The 23912-nt window shown below is 43.6% G+C and overlaps 1 protein-coding gene across 3 annotated transcripts in view; it reads left to right on the forward strand.

The window, feature by feature from the left end:
• Positions 1-23912, forward strand: part of ARL6 (ARF like GTPase 6) — a 955202-nt gene that overhangs the window by 47432 nt on the left and 883858 nt on the right. The window contains exon 2 of one of the 3 annotated variants that reach the window (XM_085603576.1): positions 4818-4958. The exons of the other annotated variants lie outside the window; for them this stretch is intronic. Coding sequence (XP_085459702.1) covers positions 4818-4958 — 141 coding nt within the window. The remainder of the gene's footprint in view (positions 1-4817; positions 4959-23912) is intronic. 3 annotated transcript variants of the gene reach the window in all.

Below are 23912 nucleotides of genomic sequence, written 5' to 3' on the forward strand. Positions count from 1 at the left end.
ATTGCATGACATATGTTGCTTTTGTGATGTCATTGTAAGTCGCACCAGATGACATCACTGGGTGAATATAAACGCTTTGAATGTCGCTATTATGCTAGATAATTACATACACATAGGGGAATTAGTGAGGGATTAACATTTTATTAGCTATTTCCATGTTTTAATTATGATTTGTGTTTGTTTCGCTTAAGTTACCCATTTGGACCTAAACAAAGATGGCTGACCGAGACACCCGACGTGACTACTACCGTTTCACAAGGTTTCTGGTGAAGTGCGCCTGCGCCACCGCAAGCAACAATGGCCTCGTCCTGACCCATGCATGATGTACCCATCAAGGTCACGCCAAGTTCACTAAACAAAGAACTGTCTTTAAAACCGGAACCAGCAAGTGTGATGACCTAACTCAATAGTCTATGTGAGTACTTTACCGAATGACCCCAAACCAGCCAATCAAGACTGCCTAAAACTGATTTTTGTTACATTTTGACGTTAATTTCATTAGAAAAGTTGGTAGAATAGTGAGTTGACGTGGATCTTTCCTGATTTCCTGACGTTATGCTGACGGAGAGGACGGTGACACTGCTGGACAGCTGTTTTCCCGAATCTTTGACAGACTGAATCGTTGCCTGACTTTGATGAAATAAAGATTATCACGACTTGATTGATTTAGAGGATGACTAATAGCCAGATTTGGTAAATATTATGTTCTGTGTTTGAACTAATGAATTATTAAATTTTGCAATTAATTAGATAAACGCATTAATCTACAGACAAATGTGTTGGGCTGTTTATTTAAGAGATTTGATTGAGATGGAATATAAAAGTTGAAGAATATAATCACTAATTATCACAACAACTAATTTGATCCATCGATTAAATGGAAGGAATATCTCGAGATTCTAAGTTTAATAAAAGTATTCAATGTATATTCATGTAAATTAGGTTCTTCAGGTGAATAGGTATTCCTTTCATGTCAGCGATTGGAAACGTATCCCTCCCATAAGAGCAGATCAGGTTAGTATGAGTGTTGGTGTTATGGGCCCCACCAATGAATGCATTGAGTGTAAGTGCTAGTGTGATGTTTGGTCTGTAATGAAGGGAGGATTTGACATTCCACGCTGCATCAGTTTTTCCGGTAGCAGGATGATGGTTTTTATTGTTTTGGTTTGGTGATTATTGCTTGTACATTGCTTAATGATTATTGTTTATTGATTGGTATTGATTTATGTATTAACACTCTATGTTGAGTCGCGTTGAGTTCTATGTTGTTTGCATGGCTTCTGGGATGTAGGAAGTCGGAAGTTTGTAACGGTTCCGTAGTAGGGCAGAGGTAAGCGCTGCTCTCGGGAAAGACAGAATTGTTGTTGCCCTGTAGGTACACAGGGGAAACGTGTAACGATTGAAGTTGCACGACGCATTGTCTGGGTTCGATTCGGTAGCATCATCGTGTGTTGCCACTAGAAACATTTTTTCTGCATGAGAGAAGTGTGTATGATAGCGAAGGTTACCTGTGAAATTTTGGTCTTAGGTACCAGGAGGCCAGAAGGTACTCTGATAACGCTTATCACTGGAAAGGTAGCAGGTATTCTCTAAGCTTGTTAGAAGGATAAAGTAGAGGGAAGTGCTACTTTATTAACGTATGTCATAATTCTTTAGTAGGACAGACTGTTCGCTGTTCTCGGGAAAGACAGAATTCTGTGCGAATGTATTACATTTTCCGTGTGAAAGGGCGTGAATGAAAAGGCATTCGGGTTAATTGCGAAACTCTGGTTTTATTTCTCAGGAGCATTGGGTCTCCAACCAAGTGTCTTAATTCTGGAGAAACAGTTAGCTAATGCTTGCTAGAAGGATAAGGTAGAGGGATGTGCTACTTTATCAACGGAAGTAACGATTCCGTAGTAGGGCAGAGGTAAGCACTGCTCTCGGGAAGGACGGAATTCTTGAGAGAAAGGTCTTTTGCTATTCCTTGGTAAGCGAAGCGGACAATGGTGGTGTTTTTGTGTTGTTACTAACAGATTTGTAAATTTGAAACAAGACTTACCGAGTGATTTTTGGAAAGGAGGGGTAGACAGGAGCAGGAGCTGCGGCAGCGGCTGCTGACGTCAGAAAGACTGCGCTGAGATTGGCTAGTCAGTTAGAAGCGTAAATGCTCCCGATTGGTGCGTTAGTGTGAGTCGCGCAAGGAGTGGAGAATCACAGGGTGACATAAACGCTTCTGATTAGTGCGTTAGTGTGAGTCGCGCTGGGATTGGAGAATTGTAAAAGTGACATAGACGCTCCGGATTGGTGCGTTAGTGTGAGTCGCGCTACGATTGGTCAGAATAAGCGGTACAGTTGAGAAGAGAGACTAGTAATACACGAAAAGACAGAGAAAATGTATTACGATCCACCAGTAAAAGAGAAAAAGTCCTGGTTTGGGAGAATTAAGAAGTGGTTTAAAAAGGACAAACCGATTGTGACAAGGGAAGGACAATTACTTCCTCCACCGAAAACCCCTGCATCCTTTATGGTTGCGAAATATGGGTATCACACTTGTATGTGGTTAGACAATTCGGTAAAGTATACTAGGAATGACGGAGTTTTGGCTTTTCCAGAGCATGGTTCTTTTAATTTAGCTGTTCTGAGAAATCTAAGAGAGAAAAGGATGAATTTAGAGCCGAGACCTAGACCAACACAATTAGAAGCATTGACCGAATGGGAAGAGGAGTTGCATGACCGAGAGAGACAGAGGAGTGGCGGAAGGTATAGGTATATGTTTGGTAGATCATATGGACATGAGAATCATGATGATCGAATGAGAAGGTGGCGGAATGCGTGTATGACTGAAGGATTGTTTCCTATAAGAACTACAGAAGAAAATGAAGGAAGAAAATGTACAGAAAAAAGACATAATGTGGAATCGAGAGGGTATGGAGTGAATGAATCAGAGGATGATGTTCTTGATGACATGTTTTATAAAAATCCACCTCCGTATTGACCAGAACCAGAAATCTTAATACCAAGTGCCCCAATGAAAGAAACTTTGCGAATCATTAAGACAGAACCAGTGTCCCGAGATTTAGAGGGAAATAATTCCATTAGAGAGGCAGAGAGGGAGTCAGAAAATAAAATAAATGGTGAAAATTCAGCAGAATTAGCAAAGACAACTTTAGAATTAACTGAAAAGATAAGAGAATTGACTAAAAATTCGGAAGCCGTAACAGTTCCAGTGACGATAGGTCCAGTGATGCCTATTTTTGATAAACAGAAAGATAGCGAACATTGTTTAACGGTTCCTTATAAAAGCAATAAACAGGCTGAGCAGTCAAAACTGAGCCAACATGAAATTCCCTGGAGACAGACAATGAGTATGATCGAACCAAATGTTTCGAGTAACCCATTTATAGGCCCAAACTTGAAAGAAAGACATACAATGACAGTGGAGTCAATATTAGAGAAACAAAAGGATTAAGAACGAGGTAATGTAGAAAAACCAGTAGGTCCATCTACGGAAGAATTAAGTGAATGGTTGAGAAGCTTACAGAGAAAAGACAAAGAATCCCAATCAATAGATGTGGCCAAATTACGAATGGTACTTGAGGAGTTAATAGTAGGAACTATCCCCACAGAGAAATAAAAAACTTACCAGGATGAGGAATTACTATTTTTATGCAAAAGTGTGACATGGAGAGCGAAAAATCTGCATGAACGATTAGAAGAAGTTGCAAATGAAATGGGTATAGATATTGAGAAGGTAAAGGCTTTACAAAAACCATATCGAATAGATTTCACTGAAAAAGATATTGAAAATTTGAACACCACAGGACGGATAGGTTAGATCAAGGAAATAATTATATTATTGAGAAAATGGGGAGATGTGGATAAATGGAGAAGCAGATGGTATCGAAAACGAGATGATGCCTCAGATAAAACATTTTCAGCATTCCAGGTAAGAGAAAAGGAAAAGATAGTAACAGAATGCCCTATGAGAGAAATTCCAGGAGGAGGACATGTGCATGTTCCATGGACAAGACAGGATATATTGTCTTTTACAAATGATTTCCCTTGACTACGCGAAAAGACTGTCGAGTGGTATAGGCAGGTAGACAGATTTGTGAAATTGTCTAAAGTATTATGGATTGACCTGAATAGTCTGTTTGACATAATAGTACCAGCAGATTTATGGACAGAATGCAAGCTTATGATCAATTGGTCAACTCAGGAATACCCTAGGGATCCAAAAACAGGGGCTCCAGACCCAGAGGTAATGAAGAAATACGAACAGGTTATTGTCTTTCTGAAAAACAAGGTTCCACCTAAAGAGACAGATTGGGTGAAAATTGACAGAACACATCAGGAAAGTAAAGAGTCAGTGCATGCATATTATGAAATGCTGATTTTGGCTTTTAAACAGTTTAGTGGAGATGAGAATCTGAGTGAAAAAGATTTGAGTCATTTTGTATACAGATTTGTATATGGTCTACGTCCAGAAATTAGTGAGATGATAAAACAACATTCCGTAGATTGGCAAAATAAGAAAATAGATGAAGTATTGAGACATGCCAAATATTTTAGTGATGAGATTGAACCAAAACAGCGAAAATTAAAAGAAAAGGCTATGTGGGCACAGGTCAAGGTGGCAGACTGGCAGGAAGCACAGTTAGTGGAACAAGCAAATACTAGACCAAGACAAAAGTTCATTCCTGGGAAAGGTAAAGGAAATTTTAATATAGAGGAAGCTAAAAAGAAATTCCCATGTCATAATTGCGGCAGAATAGGGCATTGGAAATCCGAGTGTAAATTTCCCCCAAGTACTAACAATATAAATGAATCCACAGGTGCAGAATGAGGTGAGTGGACAACTGCAGCGACAGCAGCAGGTTGTAACACAACAGGATCAGGTGCCAAAACCACCTTTACCACAGAGCAAAAACTCTCAGAAATGTAGTCACAAAACTGGATTCTACAATGAAGAACAGGTAAATAAGCTGCCGCATGCTAGCGCTGTTTCGCAGTATTGGCTACAATGCGATGAGAGTGATTCAGAAGAGGGTTATTGACGGTGCCGAAGGGAGGAAGAAGAGTGCGTACTTGGCGCAACTCTAGAAGTAGACCAGTCAGGCCCATTTGTAGATGGAAAGGTTAATAATGAAAATATTACTTTCTTAGTCGATACTGGTGCTACTCGATCAACTGTTAGATCAGCTGATGTTAAAAATCTTCCTCTCTCGGATGAAACGATCCAAGTAGTTGGTGTATCCAACAGACAGATTAAAACTTACCTTAGAGAGCCAGTGAAAGTTAGCATAGGGAAATTTTCTGAAATGCACCGATTTGTTGTGTGCGATACCAGTCCTGTGAATTTATTAGGTAGGGATTTGTTGTGTAAGATGAATTGCACTATATTTTGTACCCCGGATGGAATAGCATTTGAGACACCAGATGAAGATGTGTTGTATAAAATGACAATGGCAAACGGGGAGAAGGAGGTTGCTGAAGCCTATGCTGTATTTAATCCTGACGAATTACCTAAAGGATTGAAACAGTCTGTAAAAGCAGAAGTTTGGGATTTCACAGGAGAAGATGTGGGATTAATGAGAAATATAGATCCAGTAAAAATAACAGTAAAAGAAGGAGTAAGTTATGCAAATGTCCCTCAATATAAACTGACACCTGAAATAATTGAAGGAGTGACTCCTGTGATTGAGAACATGATAAAACAAGGTATTTTGAGAGAAATAATGAGTAGTCCATGTAATTCACCAATCATGGGACTGAAAAAGCCTAATGGGAAGTTCAGGATAGTACAAGATCTGAGAAAGATAAACAAGATTGTTGTTTCATGCTGTCCCATTGTACCAAATCCATCTGTGATTTTATATCAGATTCCTCATGATGCAGAATGGTATACAGTGATTGATTTGTGTCACGCTTTCTCTTCCATCCCGTTGCACCATGACAGCCAGCAAATTTTGGCGTTTCGTTTCAGCGAGCGTATTTTGGCGTGGTGCCGAATTCCACAAGGGTATACAGAAAGCCCCTCAATATTTAATCAGCTATTGAAGAAGTCTTTGGAAAGCTTAGAAATGCCCGAAAATTCAGTGTTAGTTCAGTACATCGACGACCTTCTTGTGGCGTCGAAAACCCGTGAAGCTTGTGAGCTAGACACTATAGCCTTATTGAATCATTTAGCAGATGGAGGACTTAAAGTGTCACCATCAAAATGACAGTTTTGCAAGAAAGAAGTACAGTATTTAGGACACAACATTGAAAAAGGACTGAGAAAGATAACAATAGACAGAATCAGGATCATAAAAGGAATGAGAGTACCCATGACCCCAAGAGAGGTGAGGATGTTTCTTAGAATGGTTGGATATTGTCGTCAGTGGGTTAGCAACTTATAATTGATTGCAAAACCTTTGGTACGACTGACAAGAAGTGACGTGAGAGACCCTATTGATTGGTACAAGGAGGAATTGGCAGCTTTTAAACGATTGAGAGATGGATTGTGTGAAGCACCTGCATTAGGTATGCCTGATTATGAGAAAGAGTTTGAGTTGTATTGCAGTGAGAGGAATGGGTGTGCACTCTCTGTTCTAATACAGAAGCATGGAAAACTGAGGAGACCAATTGCATATTTTTCATCAATGCTGGACCCAGTAGCTGTAGCCTTACCTGGGTGTTTGAAAGCAGTAGCTGCTACATGTCGTAGTTTGGAACAGAGTACAGGAATTGTGATGGGACATCCTGTGAAAGTGTTTGTACCTCATGATGTGGCAATCCTTTTAACAAGGAGTCGCACTCAGTATATGACCCACAGTCGGCTGACTAAGTATGAGAAAGTCATACTAGGTGCAACGAATGTAAGCCTTGTGAGATGTTTGAATGTGAATCCTTCAACATTGTTGCCTGATGCTGAGAATGTGGAAGTCAGAGATGAAGCAGATCATGATTGTTTGGATGTACTTGATTTTTGTACAAAACCACGACCTGACGTAAAAGATGTACCTTTATCAGAGAGTGATTTCGTCATGTTTGTAGATGGGTCTTGATTGCGAACAGATGATGGAGTGTTAAGCGCAGCTTATGCAGTATGCACGGTTGCAGCAGTGATGGAAGCATCTTATCTGAAAGGAGTTAAATCGGCCCAAGTTGCTGAACTCGTTGCTTTAACGAGAGCATGCAAAATTGGGAAAAGTGTGAGAGTGACTGTGATAACTGATAGCCAGTATGGCTTCGGAGTCGTACACGACTTCGGTCAAATTTGGCTTCAGAGAGGATTTTTAACATCGAGTGGAACTCCCATTAAGAATGCTGAAGTGGTTGGAAAATTGCTTGAGGTGATACAGCTGCCTAGACAATTGGCTGTTGTGAAGTGTGCAGCCCATAGTCAAAGTGGTGATTATATTGCCACTGGAAACAAATATGCAAATGACATGGCACAATATTGTGCACAAAATCAGAATTCCATTAATCGGGCTAAGGAAAGAGAAGTGATTTCTTACTCTTTGATGTTTACTAACACTGTGGGAACATGGGAAGAAGTAAGACAATTGCAGGAAGAGGCAGGAGAAGAGGAAATGAAGCAGTGGGTAAAAGCAGGATGTGCACCCAGAGAGAAAGATCAGGTGTGGGTCTATCGGGATGGAAGACCAGTTATGCCTGATAGCATGATGTCTGCCATGGCACGGATGTATCATGGTCAGGGACACATAGGGAGAGATGCCATGATCAGGACATTTAAACAAACCTGGTATAATGCAAAATACAGATTGGTAGCAGAGAGTCTTTGTCACTTGTGGGACACCCCCGCGCCGCACGGCCACCAGCTGCTGCGTGTGCCCATTGCCTTGCCCTCTGCCTCGCTGCCTGCCTCGCTGCCGGCTGCCGGCTGACTCCGCTGTTGATTGTTTTGGTTTTTGTTTTTGCCGTCATTTGTGCCTGTTAGTATTTTCTTTGTGCCCGTGTTAACGTACTGTTCTCCATTTGTGCCTGCTGTATTTTTATTGTTGTTGTGTGCCAGTGTCAGCGTTTTCCTTCCTGGTTGCCCGCCTACCTCGCCGCCCTCCGTCTTCCCTCCCCGCTCCCCGCTTCCCGCCACCACCGCTGACCCCGCCCCTTTTTTCCTTCTGTTCCCTCCCCGCTCCCGCCTCCCAGCTGCTCCGCCCACCCGCGCACTTCGCCTTATATGGCGACCGGGCGAACGCGCAGCGGGCGCGCCGATTGTGCGCCGAAGGCGCGCCAAAGTCAAGCCCGTCTACGCCCGTCCGCGCCTGGACCGCGCCCAGTGCCAGGACCCCTGGACCTCGAAGACCCCGGCCGACCCGCCAGACGTACTCCGCCGCCACCCTCAACGCACTCAACACCGGCCGACTCCCAGATGGCCATCAAGCTACACCACGACGCACCCACGGACCTTTCAGCTGCCACGCCTGCAAATTCACCTGCATCCGGACCTGCCTCGCACCAGCAGCCGCCAAGTCGAACACCAGCAGCACCCACCTCAAGTGCATCCTGCTCAACACCCGCTCCGTCCACAGACACGCCATCGAACTCTGGAACCTCCTAGACGCCACAGCCCCTGACGTTGCCTTCCTCACAGAGACCTGGATGAACGCCTCTTCAGCTCCCGACATCGCCATCGCTATCCCGGAGGGCTACAAGATCGTCCGGAGGGACCGCAACGCCAACCAGATGGGAGGAGGCATCGCCATCATCCACAGGAACACCATCCGCATCACGACCAGCACCGACGACACCCTGACCACTGCCGAACACCTGCATTTCCAGATCCACACCGACCCGAACACCACCCTCAGAGGCACCCTGATCTACCGACCCCCGGGACCACGCACACAATTCAGCGAGGACATCGCCGACTTCGTCAGCCCGCATGCCCTCCCCTCCGCCGACTACATCCTCCTGGGGGACCTCAACTTCCACCTGGAGAAGAACAACGACCGCAACACCAGCACCCTGCTCGACAACCTCGCCAATCTTGGACTCAAGCAGCTGGTGTCCACCCCCACCCACCTCGCCGGACACACACTCGACGCAGTCTTCTCGTCCTGCACAGACATAGACTTCAGCCACGCCACAGAGCTACAACGGATGGACCACAGCTGTGTCCACTTCACCTTCAAGAGAACGACGACCCACCACCACCAGCAACAGGCCGCCCGCAGAAGCTGGAACAAGATCACAGCAGACCAGCTCGCCACCTCCCTGAGCCAGCACCCTCCTGCCAGCTCAGCGAACCCCAGCCAGGCCGCCGACAACCTCACGAAGTGGATCAGCAACTGCGCGGACGAACTCGCCCCGCTGAGGACCCCGCCCAGCAGACCCGGCAGCAAGAAAGCCCCGTGGTTCACCGACGAACTCAAGAGCTCCAAGAAGAACTGCCGAGCCCTCGAGAAAGTCTGGAGAAGGGATCCTACACCGGACAACAGAACCACCTTCAAGCTGGCCACCCGGAAGCACCACCAGCTGATCCGCGCCGCCAAGAAAACTGCTTTCAAGGACCGGCTGGACAACAACGCACACAACTACAAGGAACTCTTCAACATCGTGAAAGAGCTATCCAACCCCAGCGCAGGAAACAACGACATCACCCCATCGCAAGACCTCTGCAACTCCCTCGCTTCATACTTCCACAACAAGATCGCTGACATACACAACAGCTTCAACAACCAACCATCGCACACCAAGCCCGAACAACCACCCCTCACCACCACCCTCCACGCCTGGACCCCGATCAGCACCGAAGACACCATCCGCACGATGAACTCCATCCACTCCGGGTCACCGACCGACCCCTGCCCTCACCACGTCTTCAACAAGGCTGACGCTGTCATCGCACCCCACCTGCGAGACATCATCAACACATCCTTCGACACCGCCACCTTCCCTGAGAGCTGGAAGCACGCCGAACTCAGCGCTCTACTCAAGAAACCCACAGCGGACCCCACCGAACTCAAGAACTACCGCCCCATCTCGCTCCTCCCGTTCCCAGCCAAAGTCATCGAGAAGACCGTCAACAAGCAGATGGCCGCCTTCCTCGAGACGAATGGATCCCTCGACCCCTCACAGTCCGGCTTCCGAGCCAATCACAGCACCGAGACCGCCCTCATCGCCGCCACCGATGACATTCGAGCCCTGATGGACAACGGAGAAACAGCGGCCCTCATCCTCCTAGACCTCTCCGCAGCATTCGACACTGTCTGCCACCGCACCCTAGTACAGCGCCTCAGCAACGTCGGAATCCAGGACAAGGCGCTGGAATGGATCATCTCCTTCCTCGACGGAAGAACACAGAGAGTCCGTCTACCACCGTACAAGTCAGAGGCCACCGAAGTCATCTGCGGCGTCCCTCAAGGATCCTCACTGAGCCCCACCCTCTTCAACGTCTACATGAGCCCCCTCGCGGCCATCGCACGCCAACACAACCTCAACATAATCTCCTACGCCGACGACACCCAGCTGATCCTCTCCCTGACCAACGACCCCGCCGCCGCCAGAGCCAACCTGCACGAAGGGATGAAAGAGGTAGCCGAGTGGATGACGACCAGCCGCCTGAAACTGAACTCGGACAAGACGGAGGTCCTCATCCTGGGCTCCTCCCCCTCCGCCTGGGACGACTCCTGGTGGCCTCCCGCCCTGGGCACCGCACCCAAACCGACAGACCATGCACGCAACCTGGGCTTCATCCTGGACTCCTCCCTCTCCATGACCAGGCAAGTCAACAACGTCTCCTCGGCGTGCTTCAACATCCTACGCATGCTACGGAAGATCTTCTGGTGGATCCCCACCGAGACCAGGAAGACCGTCACCCAGGCCCTCGTCACCAGCCGACTGGACTACGGCAACGCCCTCTACGCCGGTACCACCGCCAAGCTCCAGAAGAGACTCCAGCGGATCCAGAACGCCTCAGCCAGACTCATCCTCGACATCCCACGAACCAGCCACATCTCCGGACATCTGAGAGACCTGCACTGGCTCCCCGTCAACAAAAGAATCACCTTCCGCCTCCTCACCCACGCACACAAAGCCCTACACGACCAAGGCCCGAGCTACCTCAACAGCCGAATCAACTTCTACGCTCCCAAACGCCACCTCCGATCAGCCAAACACGCCCTCGCCGCCGTCCCCCGCATCCGAAGGGCGACTACAGGAGGAAGGTCCTTCTCCTACCTGGCCGCCAAGACCTGGAACTCCCTCCCGACCGACCTGCGCCTGACCCAAGACCACCTCTCCTTCAGGAAGAAGCTGAAGACCTGGCTGTTCGAGCAGTAGCGGCACCCCCCCACCCCCAGCGCCTTGAGACCCTACGGGTATGTAGTGCGCTCTATAAATGTCTTTGATTGATTGATTGATTGATTGATTGTCAGAGATGCCTAATATGTCAGCAATACAATCCGGGAAGAAAAACAGTAGTAAGTCTAGGAACAATAGGACGAGAAGGAGGGCCTTTTACCAGAATGCAAGTGGATTTCATTGAGATGTCTCCCTGTACCAGGTTGAGGTATGTTTTGGTTATGGTCTGTCTGTTTTCTAGATGGGTAGAGGCATTTCCAACAAGAAGAAATGATGGGATGACAGTGGCGAAATTACTTTTGAGGGAATTTATCCCTAGATTTGGGTTCCCAGTGACTATTGAATCTGACCGAGGAGGACATTTCCATAATGAGATCATAAAATTGATATGTGAAGCATTGAATGTACAGCAAAAATTACATTGTGCCTACCGACCAGAAGCTTCTGGTGTAGTGGAACAGATGAATGGTACTATCAAAAACAGGATAGGGAAAATGTGTTTAGCCACACATGTGAAATGGCCTGATGTCTTGCCTCTGGTACTCATGACTATTAGATCAATTCCAGACAGAACTACAGGGTTAAGCCCCCATGAAATTATCATGGGACGGGCCATGTGGCACGTGTATATACCAGTCAACAAGCTGATGACTATAACTGATGACATGGTGTTGGAATACTGTAAAAGCCTGGCTGACGCAGCTCATTCTGTGTTTCATCAGGTTGGAGCGGATGCCATCACCCTTGAAAAGAAGCAAGCCCATGATCTGAGCCCAGGGGACTGGGTAAGGATAAAAGTACACAGAAGAAGAAACTGTTTGGTTCCAAGGTGGGGAAAACCAAGACAAGTTATCCTGACCACAACAACAGCTGTAAAGTGTGCTGGACTGAAGAACTGGATCCATGCAAGTCATACATTGAGAATTCTAAATCCAGTGGACAGCACAGAAAAGGAGTATTTTGATGAATCAGAATCCAGTACTGAATCGGATAATGAAGAGTCAAAAACAGAAGAAAACCCCGAAAGGGGGGAAACAGAACAAAGTTTAACATTTGTTCCCAGAAGTATTTCCCTGAGGAGAAGATTACAGATATCTGATACCAGCTCAGATTCTGAGACTGAACAAGGAGCGCAATGCTCTAAGAAAAAACAAGGAAAGAACAAAAGAAAAGACAGTGAAGAGACAATAAAAGAAATTAATGAAAGAGAAATCCCAGATGAAAGATTGAGGGAAATTTCACCTGAAATAACACATTTAGATGGACAGGTGCCAGATACAGAGAGAGAGGGAAAGATTACTGCGGAAGACCCCAGAGGAGGTGTAGGGAAATCCAACATTCAGATAGAAACAGGGACAAGTAGTCAGCAGGAAGATTGCGTGCCGGAGATTCGAGGAGGGACAGAAGTAGGGAAAACAAGGGAAGTGGTGGAAAAGGAGACTGTCGAGAGTAAAAAGCAAGTTGAAGCAGAGTCAGAGGAAAGTGAAGATGAAGTACCTGAAGGTCGAGTTCTAAGAAAGAGAGCTTGAAGAACTGAAAAGAACGATAAAGGAAGTAAATTGAAAAGAGTTGCAAAGGATGATGTTTGGCCAAATAAAATAAAGTAATTAAGATATCGACTGACACGAGTAAATTCACCAAGGGCTGAACAGGTGAATGAAGTGACAAGTCAGGAGAAATCAAAAGACGAAGAAACAAATAAAGAAAGCAACAGAACAAGAAAACCTAACCAGAAGTATAAATCACCAGAATGGACGTATGTGGCCCTGTCTGAAATAAAAGAAGAGGCGGATAGCCAAGGAAATCCAGAGGTGGTTGTACCAGAAGTGGTTGAGGATGACGAAGAATCGGAAATCCTGAGAGTTATCTTGTCCGATATTGGAGAAGAAGCGGATGTTCAGGACATTCTGTATTCGGATCTCGAAGGAAAAGTGAAAAATGATGAAATGCCAAACTGAATATGAAAAGACAATTACTGATGGAAAGACAATAAAATTACGGAACGACAAAGACTGATAGAACCAAGTAGGTGCTTAGAGCCTTGGGTTAGAAAACTAGTTGTGAAGTAGAAGAGGCTAAGTCAAAAGACACTGTTCATTTTAGCAAAATGGCAAACACAGAAAGTAGAAAAAGTAGATGTATATTTTTGAGTAGATGGTGTAAAATGTGTTGTTGTACAGGATTACTAATTACTAATGCTTCTGTGGAGTATACTTGCTCTGACGATCTCATTTAAGGTTACTATAGATACAATAGAAGGACATAGTGAAAACAAAACTAATATAGAAAAGATACAAAAGGTAATTCCAACTAGAATAGATAGAAACTATTTTTTTTTTTTTTTTTTACAACAACACCAAGAAAGCTTTATTGCGATTCGATAAAATCATAAAAGCACAATCATAAAATCACAATTTTCATATAAATATAATTTCCAATTAATTAAGAATTTAAAAAATACAGAGAAACAATAAAATGGTGAATCAGTAATCAAGGTGGTTTAACGAAAAACTAGCCATAGTGATACTAATATATCAGTGGATAATTTTTGCTAGTAATTTCCTACGGATTAGCCACATTGCAAACAGGAACTTTGAAACTGAGACCACAATAAGTGGGTTTGTGTCGCTTCTCAAAATCCTAAAGAAATCAAGATAGCTCCTAAGGCCCAAATTTAAACATAACTGTATAATCCATTTTTTCCGAATGCCAGCATACGCAGGACAAAAAAGCACGACATGAATCATGGTTTCCAATTCGGTTGAGCAGCCCGGGCACACATACTGTGTCCCACTCACCCATCGATCAGTAAATGAATATAGGGGCAGGGTGCCGTATCTGAACTGTAAATATAGCTTCTTTGCTAAGATAGGCTGTATGACGTCAAGATCAGGCACAAAGGCATAAAAACATTTGACGTCAAGGAAAGTGTCAGTCAGACTTGATGGTTTAGCCGAGCTATAAGTTTTCAGTAAAAAGTAATCTTTAAATGTTATGGCAAGAGATTTCTTGGTGATGCCTAAAATTGAGTCCTCAGGATTATCCCAGAGGTGAGCAAGACCAATCTGATTGAGTGTCTGCCGAACATACTGGAGCCAAGGAATCTTATCGGCTCCGAGGGTGCCCAAGATTACTTTCAGTTCATCTCTATAGCATGCCAACTCAGTTGTACTCCAAATCCTCCTCCAATACATCACAGGCCTAGTAGCAACAACCTCTGATAACGGACGAATATTTAAATCCAGCCTCAGAGGTGTAAGCGGCGTGTTGTTTGGGAGAGTTAAGAGTTTCCTAAGAAAGTTATTTTCGGTACTAACCAAATCATTTACAGAAGTATGGCCCCATAATTCAGCTCCATAGAGTGTCGAGGACCTGGATTGCACAGAATAAATTTCAAGAGGGGCACTTATGATTTTTAGGCGGCATTTTTTGTAGACTTTAAGGATGCCCCCTATAGCCTGATTAAGTTTTAAATTTGCTTTGATCTTTTGTGGGGACCATCCCATTTTGTCATTCAGGGTCAGACCTAGATACTCAAAAGTAGAGACCCGATCCAAAGGGATACCTTCCATCTTAGGATGAGGGTAGTTAGAGGGTTTTACATTAAAGGCCATATATTTTGTTTTATCTATATTGATCACCAAATTCTTTTTGTTACAGAAGTTGGAAAACTGGTTCAACACCCGCTGCATGCCCATCGGTGATTTTGACAACAGCAGTGTGTCATCTGCAAACTTGAGTGCAGGATATCTTTGAGAAGCCAGTTTTGGAGCGTCAATGTCTGTAGTTTCCAAAAGGTCGTCAATGAGGCCATTAATGAAAAGTGAGAACAGGGTTGGGGCAAGGACACAGCCCTGGCGCACACCCTTCTCCACTGGGAAAGGGCCGGTTAGCTGACCAAATTTTCTGTAGCGGACTCTAGCATATGTCCCGTCGTGGAGAATCTTCAATTGGTAGCATAGATAGGGTGGAACCCCCATATCTAGCAATAAGTTCCAGAGCTGGTTGCGGTCCACCATATCAAATGCAGATTTCAAATCCACGAAGGTCAAATATAGACTACCCCCCTCCAATAGAAACTATTTACACAGAGATAGATCTATAACCAATTTTACTAATAACGTGTTTTCAAAATTGTTGTATGAATATGTAAAGACAATGGATGTAAGGGACTGCTACGTTTGTATGCAGTTACCTGCCTCTGTTTCGGAGGGAGTGACTTATCACCACCTTCCAGTAACATATGGAATAACATGTAGTGTGATAGCTAGTTTATTTTATCAAACAGGGAAATTAGAATATTATTTTTCAGATGTAGGTAGTATATTTTCACAAGTACCATCAATTAACAAGCTAAACAAAGTAAAACCTGCAAAGGTATTAGGTGAATTTTTCTTAGAAACTAAAGAACTAACATTAGAGTATATATTTAAAAACAATTTGACTTGCAGTTTAAAGAAAGAGGAAAAGACATTTCTAGATATGGTTGAAGAAAGGAGACTGAAAATGCAAAGAAAGGCTTCAGAAGGAAAGGTGGAAAAGACAATCTGGGATGTAGAAATGGAAAATCACTTGAAAGGAGAAGCTAGTCCAACTATGGCTTTAGATTGGCCTCAGAAAGGGAAATTGTGTATTAGAAGGAATGCAACTGCATATGATAATTATTTTGTAGGCAATAGTGAGTGCCATGATACATATCAAATCATGGGTGGATGGGGATTTAAAGGTGGAAAAGACCCAGTCTTTCTTGGGTTATATTTCATTTGTGGGAATAGGGCGTATTATCGTTTGCCAGACCATTGGTATGGCACATGTTATGTAGGCCTGGTTTTCCCGAAGATTTTTCATATGGATAGAGGAGAAGATGGTGTACATAGTTTAGGTAGTTATTTAGCACGTAGTAAAAGAGAATCTTGGACAGAAATAGTGGGTGACATTTTTGGAGCATTGATACCAGCAGTGGGAATATCTCTGAATGAACAAAATTAGAAGACTTTCCACAGAAGTGGATAGCTTGTCAACAAGCACCGCTGGAGGATTTTTATTGGTAAACACTGAAATGGTTGCCATGCGTGCTATGGTAATGCAAAATCGACTTGCCCTTGATATATTATTGGCAAAAGAGGGTGGAGTCTGTGAAATGCTGAAAGTTCAACATTGTTGCAGTTACATTCCTGACGAAAATAAAGATTTAAAAATGTATATTAAAAATATTACAGAACTGCATTGTGGAAATTTAGTTTACAACTGAACATTATCTGCGCCATCTTGCCTCTCCCCAGCGCGACACACAGGAAAGCGCACGGCAGCCATTTTAGGCACTTTTGGTCTCTCCCTGCTCATTGCCGATCGCCAGCGCGTCCCGCTGGCGCTGCAAGCACCCCCCCCCCGCGCGCCGACCACCCCCGCTCTCTCATACACGGGCCATAAACCCTCTCCTTCTGCGCGACCCTGCCATGGAACCACATCCCACGCCTGACCGACATCCCATACATGGTCATGCATCTCTTTGATAACCCCCTTCCTCTGCGCCCCATTGTCCGAACCGATCCCAGGCCATCACCTAGCCCTGTGGATGCAGTTTATTGCCCCTACTGTAAGGGAAACACCCCACATCAAAGGGATTACAGTAGATCAAGGCCCCCCACCCCCTGAGACCCGACCGGTCACACACACCCCCGGGAATTGGCGGAATGTCCAGCTGTGTGATAGCCATCTCCTACTGTGGGTGGGGTGGGGACTTCTACTGTAGATATGTGTGGGAACGAGCTCGAAGTGGGGATTCCGAGGATGTTCTTTCATGTATCAAGACAATCTCAAGAATGTGCCATGTATGATAAACCTGCAATAAAGTCATAAACCTGTGTATAAGAGGCCAGGCCTCAGAGATGCAGTTAGAGCACCTCGTGACGATACCTTGCTGTCTGATCTGATGTGTTCTCCTCCGGAGAGAATAAAACTTTGTTTCCTGCCTTCCAGTCTCCGGTGCCTGCCTCTTTGTTGGTTTAGCATCGAATGGTATAAGAGGCGATTACCGCCGGGCAATACTTGAAAGGTTATCGACTGCGACTGCCGCTACCATTTAACAGCATGATGAAATTGCACCACTGGAGGTTGAAAGTGTTTGGGAAAGGATTGGAAAGAAAGTATCAGCTATTAAATATTTCTTAGTAAACTTAGGTAGTACCTTCTTAGGTAAAATATTATTTCCATTAACATGTGTGATTTTCATAGTATTAATAATAAGATTAGGATGTATCTGTCGCAAAAATAAGAAAAATCTAAAAAGAGAAAATTTAAGGAGAAAAGACAAGAAACAAGAGAGAGAATTTGAAGAGATAGAATTAGAAGAAGTAAAGGAGAGTATGTATAGGTCTGCAAAATTTGAAGAAACAGGGAATACCGAATTATGAACAAAACCAAGAAATCACTTTGAAATTCCATAAAAGGGATACAAAATTTTGATTGTGTGGTGATATAATCACCAAAGGGGGAATTGATGGAGCGGGTAATATAAAATTTTGTATACCCCCCCATTCCTGCATGTTCATACTAATTAGAATAATCTATTAATTATAATATTATTAACGTGTGTGGAGTCGTAATTAATCAACCTTACTAATGTAAGAATTACACGTGGGATTCGCATTCTGCATGGCTAATATAATTTGTAAACTAATATACGTACGCATACTAATGCTAGAAAATTAGAATATTGCATGACATATGTTGCTTTTGTGATGTAATTGTAAGTCGCACCAGATGACATCACTGGGTGAATATAAACGCTTTGAATGTCGCTATTATGCTAGATAATTACATACACATAGGGGAATTAGTGAGGGATTAACATTTTATTAGCTATTTCCATGTTTTAATTATGATTTGTGTTTGTTTCGCTTAAGTTACCCATTTGGGCCTAAACAAAGATGGCTGACCGAGACACCCGACGTGACTACTATCGTTTCACGAGGTTTCTGGTGAAATGCGCCTGCGCCACCGCAAGCAACAGTGGCATCGTCCTGACCCATGCATGATGTACCCATCAAAGTCACACTGGGAGAATCGCCAAGTTCACGAAACAAAGAACTGTCTTTAAAACCGGAACCAGCAAGTGTGATGACCTAACTCAATAGTCTATGTGAGAACTTTACCGAATGACCCCAAACCAGCCAATCAGGACTGCCTAAAACTGATTTTTGTTACATTTTGACGTTAATTTCATTATAAAAGTTGGTAGAATAGTGAGTTGATGTGGATCTTTCCTGATTTCCTGATGTTATGCTTTCGGAGAGGACGGTGACACTGCTGGACAGCTGTTTTCCCGAATCTTTGACAGACTGAATCGTTGCCTGACTTTGATGAAATAAAGATTATCACGACTTGATTGATTTAGAGGACGACTAATAGCCAGATTACGTAAATATGATGTTCTGTGTTTGAACTAATGAATTATTAAATTTTGCAATTAATTAGATAAACGCATTAATCTACAGACAAATGTGTTGGGCTGTTTATTTAAGAGATTTGATTGAGATGGAATATAAAAGTTGAAGAATATAATCACTAATTATCACAACAACTAATTTGATCCATCGATTAAATGGAAGGAATATCTCGAAACTCTAAGTTTAATAAAAGTATTCAATGTATATTCATGTAAATTAGGTTCTTCAGGTGAATAGGTATTCCTTTCATGTCAGCGATTGGAAACTTATCCCACCCGTAAGAGCACATCAGGTTAGTATGAGTGTTGGTGTTATGGGCACCACCAATGAATGTATTGAGTGTAAGTGCTAGTGTGATGTTTGGTCTGTAATGAATGGAGGATTCCACTCCACCATGTGGAGCCATTGAACATACACAACCTTTAGTTTTTAGTACTTAGGAACTGCATACCACCATTGTAGAGCTTCACCATCAGGCATGTATGCTGGACCTGAATAAAAAATTGCCTACACCTCCCTCCTTTTGGTTCAATTCCTGCTAGGGTGTCTGGCTGTATATGCGTAATCCTGTGACTCATCTGTGATGCCTTTAGGGGCTGGAATTACAACGCATTCTAATGACCAACAAATGTGATGAGTACTGTCATTCTAAAGTGATGCTTAAACATGTATTCTTGCTGCTGCGTTTAGGTGAAGAACCCAGACTGCTAGCCCTTAAGATGTAGAGGTGTATACTTCATGGTCCGTAGGAAATGCTCAGTCAGGGTTATTTGTCACCAAGGCAGGGTTACCCATTTTTAAGGCTTGTTGCAATAATGGGGTGGGCCGCCACTAGGATGGTGCCAGTGCGAAGGGCCCTCGCTCAACGTTATATTCAACTACCTGCATTAGGGGGCAGGATGCTGTGCATACATGGGAATGGGGGTACTAGACCCCACCCCCCTTACGCGAGGGGTGGAGATGTTCTGCAATGTCACAAAATAATTCCAACACCTTATGTATATTTGTAAATTGGTGCATAGTATTGAGGAGTGTGTGTGTTTAATAAATGTACTCTTACTTTTATAAAGCAAAGTACAGACTGGACAATCAATTATTGAGTGTTATTGCTGCGCCCCTGTAATGGCGATTACTAGCCCACACCACCTTCCTTGAGTAAGCCTCAGACTGCTCTGCAATGCTACTCTCTGAGAGTCAGTCGCTACAATTGGGTGTTTGGTTCCCAGTGAAGGACAGCCTAAAGTGTTGTTCAAGTAATAGAAACTAATTCATACAAGCCAAGATTTTGAACGTAGTAAAAGGGAGATTTTAAGAAGAAATCGGGGAAATTGATTATCCCTTTTGACTTACACTGAAGAGAATGATATTTCACGAGACACCTAACGTAAAGGCATTTGGTGCCGTAAAATCGGGAATCTCCCGCATGCATCGGACACGTGATTATGTATGCTACTTCTTATCTCCTTTAATAGGGAGATGATTAAGTTGATTGGGGAGAGTGGAAGGAGAAAAAAAAAACAAATGAAGGTCCGTCTCGCTTTAAAAGTACTTTACGGTGAGGTGAGATCAATGTTTCACAGCGACTGACTTGCGGGACAAGATACCAGCCAACAACCCCAGGGGGGGAGGAGAGATATCTGGCGGACGGTGGAGGATGTGGTCCGTCGGCTGCGCTGCCGCCTCTGGTACAGGAAACGAGGGCTCGAGCCTCGAGGTCGCGTCCACATCCTGTGATTCTGGGCAAATCACTTAATCTCCCCGTGCCTGAATGTGTAATGTAAATACGGTGCTATGTAAAGCGCTCCAATACCTTCGGGTCGAGTTCGCGCTATATAAATATGCAAAAAGAACAAACAAAAAAATAAAACGGTGTAGCACAAAACCTAAAAGCACCCCGCATACGTCTGATAATATATACACAGAAATACATAAATTAAGCAAACGCAGCCTCAAAACATGGCTCGCGTGCGGCTGGGCGATCACTTCTGGGGCGTCTCAACATGTAAAGTTTTCTTCCGGAGCGAGTGGGCTGTCTTTTCCTTGGCTGTCATTTTATTCTAGCCAATCGTGTGGTCCGGGAGCATTACTGGCGCTCACTCCTTCCTAGTTACCGTTGCACAGTGTCAATCGGAATACACTAGGTTTTCGATTGTCTCCCACTGCACTGAATTGTAGGATCTGAGACGAAGGCGGCAGAGAAGAGGAAATCAGATTGAGGTTTCTGCCTGGAACCGGGAGGTAAGGTTCGTGCTTGAGAACATCTCGCCTGATTCGGGAGGGAGCAGAAAAACAAGTGGCGTCCAGTTTATGTGTGATAGGAGGGTTTGGTACGTCTCAGGAGTAGAATGACTAGGGCTTCTTAGGGTCAGCGATCGAAAGGTACTATTGGTATTAGTATGGGAGGGAGCAGGAGGACTCCGTCCCGATTCAAGACAAGAGTTATCATATTAGTTTATTTAATACAACTGTGCTCGTACCCCTGCGGAGACTAGCTTGTTTGAGGGGGGTCGTTATTTACTTCTGGCCATTCTTCAAGTGACTCGAATTTAAAATGGGAGATTTTACATGGACACTCTATTAATGTTGTTAATCTAAGGGAACCAGGGCCGCTGTGACTTCCTTCTTAAAGGATTAGTAATGCCATCTCTCAGAGATTATTGGAGATCACCAGATGTCACAACGAAGTCGAATACTGGACCAAATCTAGGGTCCAGATGTATGACCAGTTTTGCATGCGCAAACGGGTTAGCGACCCATTTGCGCAGGCAAAAGCCTACATGGCCATGTACAAACACTATTTTGTGAGTCGCAACAAATTGCGACTTGTAAAATAGTGTTTTGCGACTCGCTATTTGGAAGGGGCGTTCCCTTCCAAATAACGACTCTAGCCATGTATGAATGTTTTGCAACCTCAATTGCAGTCGCAAAACACTCACAATTTACTGCCCTCTTCAAGAGGGTGGTAATGGAAGTTGCAAATAGGAAAGGGTCCCCTTCCTCTTTGTGACTGGCTCTAAAAATATTTTTTACGGACTGGCAGTGGTCCCAGGGGCCACTACCTGCCCTTAAAAAATGAAACAAAACCGTTTCATTGTAAAAAAAACAAAATGCATCCCATTTTCCTTGAGAAAAATGGGCTGCATTTAAAAAAAAAAATACAGCTTTATTGACAAGCAGTACCAGACATGGAGGTCTGCTGAGCCCAGCAGGCCACCATCCCTGGGAGGACCAGCCATTCCCAATGGGGTCGCAAATTGAGAGGGGCTGGCTCATTAATATTAATAAGCCTCCCATTTTGCAACCCCATTGGGAATCCCAATCAGTGTCTCTGACACTGTTGTACATTCCAAATTGCGACTCGCAATTGAGTGCAAATTGCGATTCACAATTTGGAATGGTTGTACATCTGGCCCTAGGCCGTTGAGTTGCGCGAATGTCATATTAACCGTGATAGGAATTCTGTTGGGTCCGGGCGCCTGGGTCACTTTTGAAGTACTGATTATGTTAGTTCGTGACAACATTTTCCATGGAGCTAAGGTGCTAAACTGATTTGACGACCACATGATTCCTGTTGGTTGCTTCTACTCCTTTAATGGTCAAAAATAAATGTGATTAAAAGATTCAATTCACCGAAGTACTTTCTGTGGACACATTTTCTTCCTTCTAGTGCTCTTAGAAAATTGCTTGTATTCTTTCCTACTTGAAAGTGAACGTAAGTATTTGAGATTAATAGTAAAAAAAATCGGGAAAGTGGTCACTAACAAACATTGAGAGCACTCTAAAATCCATACAAATTCAAAAATCTTTAATGCCAAGTCTATAAGACATAAAGAGTCACTATACTAAAACTTATCATTCGTTGGACAGTTATGGGCAAATCAATTAGCCAAAGTATAGAGTTTAAATTGCTTTAGAAGTTGCATCAAAGCACGTTATTTAGCATATGATTCTTTATCTAAACAAGCAAAAAACGTAACATAGTTCCTCCATAAACTCATAAGGGTTTAAACAAATGTGCTTTCCAATCTCTGCCCAACAAGATGGAAAAGAGAAACTTATTTACTAGCAGATCCCTCTCAAATTTTGTATCTCTTCTTTGGGCAAAGACAGGTGAATTTAAAACTTAAATATAATTAATTCACTGCTTCCTTTCTGATTATAAAACATGCAAATTGCTAATGTATTTGGTCTTGTAATCTTTTCAACAGTCATAAGCATGTTTCCTTTCAGTAAAATAGTGACTCCTCCCGAGGGGTGACCTCTGCAGCCATTTCAAGTGTGAAAGGAGAAGGAATGTAAGTTATTTGCATGTTTGAGAATTCTATGGGATGTATTCATTTCTGTTTATTTAATTTTAGATATTTAATATACATCAAATCTAATTGACTAAATCTATTTAAAATAGCAATATTAAAAAAAGCACAGACACTGCGCTTCAAAAAACTAACACATCCTGGGATGGGCCAGGGTCCAAGGGGCGGTGCATTTGTGTAGTAATTCACTCCAACTCAATGTAGTTTAAATAGTTTATTTCCAGAGACTACACAGCTGGCAGGTCAACACTCACTAGGTCCAGTAGTAACTGACTCTACAAATCCAACTTTTGAACATCAACATTCTGAGAATGCACATTACTCCTAAGACATCGTAGAATCTAAGACAGCATATGCAGTAAATACAACATACCTTCCCTTCTTCTACATGAAAAAAATAAGAATCAAAAGAAAACAAAAAGAGAAAAAAACCAGAATACAGTAGTAAATACAATGAGAAAACCCCTAGGATCACTCACTGAATCTTTTAGGAGTGACTATGACCCTGGGACTCCTTCTAAGTTCACCGAACCCGTGTAGATCAGTCACCTGACTACCTGCGCAGTCATTAGACACGCCCACATTTGTGACACTTTGCTCTTACCTTAACTATTTTGGAAAGATTCCACCAATGGCCACCTTCCACCTGAACAGCAATGCTGCCAATCCTCACAACTTTGGTGGGTTCACCATATTTACCCTACCCGTTTTTGACGTGAACAGGAGACTTGTTCCGAACAACATCCCCCACAACCAGAGGAACTATTTTAGCACCTTTTTTTTATCATACCAAGATTTTTGTTTGCTCTGGGTCTAGTTAGTATTCTCTTTAACTATGCACATCCATCCGGGCCTGAAA

Source organism: Triturus cristatus, chromosome 1_2 (assembly GCF_964204655.1).
Source record: "Triturus cristatus chromosome 1_2, aTriCri1.1, whole genome shotgun sequence".
Taxonomy (NCBI): domain Eukaryota; kingdom Metazoa; phylum Chordata; class Amphibia; order Caudata; family Salamandridae; genus Triturus; species Triturus cristatus.